We start from the raw sequence: 8,113 nt of genomic DNA on the forward strand, positions 1-8,113 counted from the left end.
TGTACGTAGAGTGTAACTGAACTGTAAAGCATTGGAGGCTGGTGAAGGTCAGTGTTTGAGGTCGACGCTGGATCCGAACACGGCCACCAGCTGCTGCTCGTACTGTGTGTTGTTCCTCTTCAGGATCTGCTTACAGGAACCCAACAGACGCTCGAACGCCTGCACGTCGATCACTGACAAACACAGAGAAAACCTGCATGATGTAACCCAAGTGAAAAAAAAGTACACTTCTCTAATGTACTTAAAGTGCTCTATTTTCGTGCACTAATTTTGTACTTAATATACTAAAAATTCTTCTTTAGTACTTCTTGAGATAATCTTAAGAACATCTAAGTGTACTCAACTGTGCTATTTTGAGACACCATGAAATATGAACTAAAATGTGCTTTTAATATACTATCTCTGTATTTAAAAAATATATTTAGTAACCACTTGTAGCACACTATGGGTTCAAATGTACTGTAAGTTGTATCTAAATACATTTTTTACATTTAGTTCATATTTCATGGTGTCTCAGAATAGCAGTTGAGTACACTTAGATGTTCTTAAGATGATCTTAAGTAGCACTAAAGAAGAATTTTTAGTACAGTAAGTACAAAATTAGTGCGCGAAAAAAGAGCACTTTAAGTATATTATAGAAATGTACTTTTTTTCACCTGGGAATGACTGGAGATATTGTTTTCTGAAAAATGTTTCAAAATGAAGTGAGTTTGTGCTGAAAACAAGAATTATCTGCCAATGGGGTCAGAAAAATTATCATTTTCCCTTTGAATTATTTATTTTTCTGATTTTATTGGCAGATATTTGTTCTTGTTTTATGCATAAACTCACTTCATTGACATTTTTCATTAAACAAGACTTAATATCTGAAGTTATTTTGCTTCGCCACGTTGAGAGTTTTATTAAACATCACTATGTAAAATCACTATTACAAAGAGAAATGAAGTGACCACATATTTGATATCTGGAAATATGGAATTATAGACATTTAAATATTGTCTTGCGTACTGAAAATGAATCAGTTTATTCAGTGATGTGAATTACTGTAGATAGACGATATTTATCTTATTCATGTTGAGTAACATCTGTGGATTTTCAGTTTTCTGACGTTTGCCTTTATATATTGTTTTTAAAATAATTTTTTAGTCTAAACCTAAAATAATATTGACAAACTATATGAGCTAACAAATTGTAGTTTTTATCTGACCTTTTGATAGATTTAATTTTTTTTTTTTTTATCTCATCTCTTGCTTTTAACTCAAAATCAATTTGATTTTAATAATAAATCAAATACACTGCTGAACAATATCTAATATTGTTCCCCTATATTTTTTTCACAATTTTATGACTGGTTTATGTATTACAAACATTTGTGCATTAAGTCCTCGTGTGTTTTATACAATGTAAAAAAAGATCACAGAATAAGGCAGAAAATATCAAAAGTCTGGAAACATTACAATTGTACAATTCAAAGAAGTCTCTTCTGCTCACCAAGGCTGGATTTATTTAATCAAAAAACGCAGTAAAAACAGTGATATTGTGAAATATTATTACAATGTAAAATATCTGTTTTCTATGTGAATATATAGTAAAGTGTAATTTATTCCTGTGATCAAAGCTGAATTTTCAGCATCATTACTCCAGTCTTCAGTGTCACATGATCCTTCAGAAATCATTCTAATATGATGATTTGAAGAAATTTTCAAAAAAATCAAAGATCTGGGACACTAATTCTAATTTCGAATACTATTTAGGACGGATAGTATGTGAATTGGGACGCAGCAAATGATTTAAACATGAGCTAACAAGCAAAAATAGTTATATATGAGTTGTATAATGTATATTAGTTTTATGAAGATATATTAGCGTTATATTCACGCCGGTTTTGGATGAGGAAGGATGGAGTTTCACATTCCTGTCAGCGGAGATCGGCGGGACTCGGGGAGGGAGGGGTCGTGGGCGGAGCTGCGCGCGGTGGGCGGGGCCGGAGGCGGGGCGACGCTGAAACTTCAGACACGCCGAGACTTGAGCATCACTCGAGGAATAAAGGACTGAATTAAAGGTGAGCACATTCATTCTTAAGTATTGTATTTAGTATATTAAATTTAAACATCTGACCTCAGAGAGAGTGTTTAATATAACTGCGCTTTTGTCATTTGAGTCATAGTTTAACGTGTGTGAAAATGAAGCTTGTGTACTGAACAGAGTTTACGGTCCTTCATGATTTAATGAGTACAGTTACACTCATTATCTGAACAACACGATTTAATAGATCATTTGAGTGTTTAAAGTTTTGTGATGGAGACTGTTGGGGGAGGAAGGGCCGGATTACAGCCAGGGGCGAATGACAAAACAGCCAACATAAACACACACACACACACACACACACACACACAGAAAGAGACATGGAGAGTTGCAGCAGCAGCAAGAAAAATGAACAAAGACTGTTATGTTTTAACGAAAGAGATGAGAGTTATTAAAGAGAGCAGAACACATGAGTGTGTGTGTGAGAGAGAGAGAGTGTGTGTGTGTGTGTGAGAGTGTGTGAGAGAGAGAGTGTGTGTGTGTGTGAGAGTGTGTGAGAGAGAGTGTGTGTGTGTGTTGGGGGAGGGTCTAAAGGGGGTTTAATGACTCCCAGATGTGAGCTTCAGCATATGCTACAACACACACATGCTGAGGAATGTCTGCACACACACACACACACACACAGACACACACACTGTATTTACATTGAGAGTGTGTGTGTTCTGCTAAACAGATCAATATCTGTGAGACGATTCATGGTTTGATATTACAAGCTGAAAAAATATGACTTTAATGGGAATGTCTGTCTCTCTCTCCGTCTGTCTCTCTCATTCCATCAGAGTGTCTTTCCTTCTTCGTGACGACCTCATCTCACCGGGGGGTCAGAAGAAATGAGAGAGAGAGAGAGAGAGAGAGAGAGAGAGACAGTGTGTGAGAGAGAGACAGAGAGAGAGAGGGGAGAAGAAGGGAAATTAATGGTACAGAAAATGGCTTCTAGGAAAAGAGCCGAGAGACAGACAGGAATGTTTGCGGCAGCATGAGGGTCGTTTCTGAGAAAAGGAGAAAAGCAGAAGAAAGACACGAGCACATTCTTCTCTGGGGCTGCAGAAGGACAGACAGACAGACAGACAGATAGACAGACAGATAGATAGACAGATAGATAGATAGATAGATAGACACAAACACTGTCATGTAATGGTGAAGATGATCAGGAGTAAATAAACTAGTCATTTTCTGTCTCTGGGTTTGTTTCTACAGACACTATGAAACTCTGTTACCTGCTTCTGCTGTCAGTGCCAGGTGAGACTCAAACACACACACACACACACACACACACACAGACAGACAGACACACACACACACACACTCTCTCTCTCTCACACTGACCTCTGATGGGTTTGTTCTGCAGGTCTGGTTCTGGCTCAGGATCAGAACTACGATGATTATTTAGACATCTTTGGTGAGTCCAGCACTGGATTCTGACTCTGTTAATGATGCACAAACACTAAACATGGATTATTTGTGTTTGATCTCAACAGGTAACAGCAACAGTTATGATCCGTACTTCTGTAAGTGTCCCTCACAGAGATCCATAGATCATCCTTGAGAGGAAATATCTCTCATATCTGAGCTCATGAAGCTGAAGCTGTTGTTTTTCTCATCAGATCCAGCCGTTTCTCAGCAGGTTTTACAAGCTCAGACCGCGGGACCAGGACAGACCGGTGCGACTCTGCTTTATTCTCTGACTTTATATTGATTAGGTGTTTACTGTGTAGTTTTTAATGGTGCTTTATAATTAAAATATAAGACTAATATAAAAGTGTTTTTATTCCAGCGGTGGATTTCCAGACGGAGCCGACTGAACCTGGACCGCTGGGTAAGAGCACTTCACGGGTCAAACTAACCCACAGTGTTATTATTCATATACTATTAAAGTATTTATTCATATTTTGAATTTGCTTTTATTTGTATATTTTCAATTTGAATTTGAACTTTTAATCATTTTTTTTAATGTATGGAAGCTTGTTTCTGCCACGGAATAAAAAATATTTTTCGCACTTTATTTCTCGCAATTTTTTTCAGCAAAGTTTTTTTCTCAGTTACGAATTTCTCGCAATTCTGACATTTTTCTCTCAGTTGCGAGTTTCTCGCAATTCTGACTTTTCTCAGTTGCGAGTTTCTCGCAATTCTGTCTTTTTTCGACTTTTTTCTCAGTTGCGAGTTTCTCGCAATTCTGACTTTTCTCAGTTGCGACTTTCTCGCAATTCTGTCTTTTTCTCTCTTGCGAGTTCTCGCAATTCTGACCTTTTTCTCTCAGTTGCGAGTTTCTCGCAATTCTGTCTTTTTTCTCAGTTGCGACTTTCTCACAATTCTGTCTTTTTTCTCAGTTACGAGTTTCTCGCAATTCTGACCTTTTTCTCTCAGTTGCGACTTTCTCGCAATTCTGACTTTTTTTCTCAGTTGCGAGTTTCTCGCAATTCTGACCTTTTTCTCTCTTGTGAGTTCTCGCAATTCTGACATTTTTCTCTCAGTTGCGAGTTTCTCGCAATTCTGACTTTTCTCAGTTGCGAGTTTCTCGCAATTCTGTCTTTTTTCGACTTTTTTCTCAGTTGCGAGTTTCTCGCAATTCTGACTTTTTTCTCAGTTGCGACTTTCTCGCAATTCTGACTTTTTTCTCAGTTGCGACTTTCTTGCAATTCTGACCTTTTTCTCAGTTGCGACTTTCTCACAATTCTGTCTTTTTTCTCAGTTATGAGTTTCTCGCAATTCTGACCTTTTTCTCTCAGTTGGGAGTTTCTCGCAATTCTGACTTTTTTCTCAGTTGCGACTTTCTCGCAATTCTGACCTTTTTCTCTCTTGCGAGTTCTCGCAATTCTGACATTTTTCTCTCAGTTGCGAGTTTCTCGCAATTCTGACTTTTCTCAGTTGCGAGTTTCTCGCAATTCTGTCTTTTTTCTCAGTTGCGACTTTCTCACAATTCTGTCTTTTACTCTCTTGCGAGTTCTCGCAATTCTGACCTTTTTCTCTCAGTTGCGAGTTTCTCGCAATTCTGTCTTTTTTCTCAGTTGCGACTTTCTCGCAATTCTGTCTTTTTTCTCAGTTACGAGTTTCTCGCAATTCTGTCTTTTTTCGACTTTTTTCTCAGTTGCGAGTTTCTCGCAATTCTGACTTTTTTCTCAGTTGCGAGTTTCTCGCAATTCTGACTTTTTTCTCAGTTGCGACTTTCTCGCAATTCTGACTTTTTTCTCAGTTGCGACTTTCTCGCAATTCTGACTTTTTTCTCAGTTGCGACTTTCTCACAATTCTGTCTTTTTTCTCAGTTACGAGTTTCTCGCAATTCTGACCTTTTTCTCTCAGTTGGGAGTTTCTCGCAATTCTGACTTTTTTCTCAGTTGCGACTTTCTCGCAATTCTGACTTTTTTTCTCAGTTGCGAGTTTCTCGCAATTCTGACCTTTTTCTCTCTTGCGAGTTCTCGCAATTCTGACCTTTTTCTCTCTTGCGAGTTCTCGCAATTCTGACATTTTTCTCTCAGTTGCGAGTTTCTCGCAATTCTGACTTTTCTCAGTTGCGAGTTTCTCGCAATTCTGTCTTTTTCGACTTTTTTCTCAGTTGCGACTTTCTCACAATTCTGTCTTTTACTCTCTTGCGAGTTCTCGCAATTCTGACCTTTTTCTCTCAGTTGCGAGTTTCTCGCAATTCTGTCTTTTTTCTCAGTTGCGACTTTCTCGCAATTCTGACTTTTTTCTCAGTTGCGACTTTCTCGCAATTCTGTCTTTTTTCTCAGTTACGAGTTTCTCGCAATTCTGACCTTTTTCTCTCAGTTGCGACTTTCTCGCAATTCTGTCTTTTTTCTCAGTTGCGACTTTCTCGCAATTCTGACCTTTTTCTCAGTTGCGACTTTCTCGCAATTCTGACTTTCTCAGTTACGAGTTTCTCGCAATTCTGACTTTTTTCTCTGTTGCGAGTTTCTCGCAATTCTGTCTTTTTTCTCAGTTGCGAGTTTCTCGCAATTCTGTCTTTTTTCTCAGTTGCGACTTTCTCGCAATTCTGTCTTTTTCTCTCTTGCGAGTTCTCGCAATTCTGACCTTTTTTTCTCAGTTGCGAGTTTCTCGCAATTCTGACTTTTTTCTCAGTTGCGACTTTCTCGCAATTCTGACTTTTTTCTCAGTTGCGAGTTTCTCGCAATTCTGACCTTTTTCTCAGTTGCGACTTTCTCGCAATTCTGTCTTTTTTCTCAGTTACGAGTTTCTCGCAAATCTGACTTTCTCAGTTTTTCTCACAATCGTGAGTTTCTTTTTTAAGCCATTATTATTAATTTTTTAATATTTCTATTCAGCTTCAGTTTTAGTAATTTTAGTGCTTATTTTATTTCAGTTAGTTGCCATGGCAGCATTTCTGATTTTCATGAGCAGCACATCAGCAGAAAGTGACAAATAAGACTCGTGGACCTCATTGATGTGTTTGTTGTGTGTTTGCAGACTGTCGTGAGGAACAGTATCCCTGCACTCGTCTCTATTCTGTCCATCAGCCGTGTAAACAGTGTCTCAACAGCATCTGCTTCTACAGGTCAGTAGACACACTCAAAACACACACACACTCAAACACACACACACTCACAGTCTCAATGTGCTTTGTTTCTCAGTCTGCGGAGGGTTTATGTGATAAATAAGGAGATCTGCGTGAGGACGGTGTGCGCCCATGAGGAGCTGCTGAGAGGTGAGTGTGTGTTTGTCGTCATGCTGCACTCGTTCAGTGAATGCAGACTAACTTGTTATCTGTCTCTCTGCAGCGGATCTGTGTCGCGATCAGTTCTCACGCTGCGGTGTAGTTGCACTCAGTGGCCAGTGTGGGGCGATGGGCGGCAGCTGCGCCAAGAGCTGCGGATCCTGTTAAACACACACACACACTAGCCCTGGTACTGCTATCAGATGCTTTAGGACAAAAATATCTTCTACGCAACTATGCAAACACAATGCTAGTGTGCGGAGCCGTTATACATACATAACCTCAGAGTTTACTATAAACATCTCGATAGTTTAACTTACCCAGCAAGATTGTTCTCAGACTGTCACTCCTTGATTGAGCTGAAAAAAAAAGTGACCATAGAAGAAGACATTTTGCGCTAATGCCCACTATAGCACCCCTTGTGGCAACACATACTTGCGACCTGACGCATTTCAGAACGCAACGATTTTTTGTGTACTTGCGTAGAGTGTTTCAGACCTAAATCCATCAGACACTTTCCTCTTCTCATATATTCTCCAGCAGCATCTGATGTTTTCTGGACTCATGTAAACTGATATTTACTGTAATAATCTGAATATTTGACCTGTATGTCACCACTGGTGCTGTTGTATCTGTTACACTGGTGCAGGAGGAACAGAGATGTCACGTTTTTTGTATTATTACTGTTTGTCGTCCAGTGCTGTTGTTGTTTACTTGTTTACTTTGTCTTGGGGTGAGTTATACTGAACCCAGACTCAAACCCTCACACCTGATCTCAGGTCAGAGGTCAAAGCCTGTAAGCACTGACCCAGCTAGCAGTCTCAGAACTTTAGCTAACGTTCTGGCAAGATCTCTCAAAGTTATGAAAATACAAATTATTCCAGTAATGTTAATAGAATGTTTGTTCAAAGTTATCTGGTCATTTATAATGTTCTTAAAACATCAACACAAAAACGTTTTATTTGGACGCTCATTTAAGTTTTTTTTTTATTTTTTTTTTTATAAATGTTACTAGTTTCAGAACGTTCAGAGAACATTGAAAAGTAACGTTCCCATAATGTTTACAGAATGATAAAATGGAATGTGCTCTTAACGTTCACATAACCAAGAAAAAACGTTTAAAAAACTGAATGTTTTGAACATTCAGAAGTTTTTCTATAACTTAATGGGAACGTTAGCATAACGTTTATAGAACATTTTAGTTAGCTGGGGATCGCTACTGAACGTAGACAACTCAGTCTGGGTTCTGCTTTAATATACTCACCATTTACTGTAATATTAGCTGTTCCAAACAAAATTTTGCGATTCTATTAATAAACATTTTTGTACTGTACATTTAAATAGCATGATTCATGCAGAGTT

The 8,113-nt window shown here is 38.4% G+C and overlaps 1 protein-coding gene across 1 annotated transcript; it reads left to right on the top strand.

Annotated features, from left to right (window-relative positions):
• Positions 1-1,962: 1,962 nt before the first annotated feature.
• On the top strand, positions 1,963-8,084 carry mfap2 (microfibril associated protein 2). Its single transcript, XM_051910591.1, has 9 exons — positions 1,963-2,062; positions 3,283-3,324; positions 3,434-3,484; positions 3,564-3,593; positions 3,690-3,746; positions 3,860-3,901; positions 6,505-6,592; positions 6,669-6,742; positions 6,816-8,084. Exons 2-9 carry the CDS (start codon positions 3,288-3,290, stop codon positions 6,917-6,919), a joined length of 483 nt encoding a protein of 160 aa, XP_051766551.1. The 5' UTR covers positions 1,963-2,062; positions 3,283-3,287; the 3' UTR covers positions 6,920-8,084.
• Positions 8,085-8,113: the final 29 nt, after the last annotated feature.

This window comes from Ctenopharyngodon idella, chromosome 10, assembly GCF_019924925.1.
Source record: "Ctenopharyngodon idella isolate HZGC_01 chromosome 10, HZGC01, whole genome shotgun sequence".
Classification (NCBI taxonomy): domain Eukaryota; kingdom Metazoa; phylum Chordata; class Actinopteri; order Cypriniformes; family Xenocyprididae; genus Ctenopharyngodon; species Ctenopharyngodon idella.

Coding starts and splice junctions, on each gene's coding strand:
- mfap2 (XM_051910591.1), top strand. CDS start 3,288: ATGAAACTCTGTTACCTGCTTCTGCTGTCAGTGCCAG. Junction 3,485..3,563: donor TGATTATTTAGACATCTTTG/GTGAGTCCAGCA, acceptor TGATCTCAACAG/GTAACAGCAACAGTTATGAT. Junction 6,743..6,815: donor CCATGAGGAGCTGCTGAGAG/GTGAGTGTGTGT, acceptor GTCTCTCTGCAG/CGGATCTGTGTCGCGATCAG.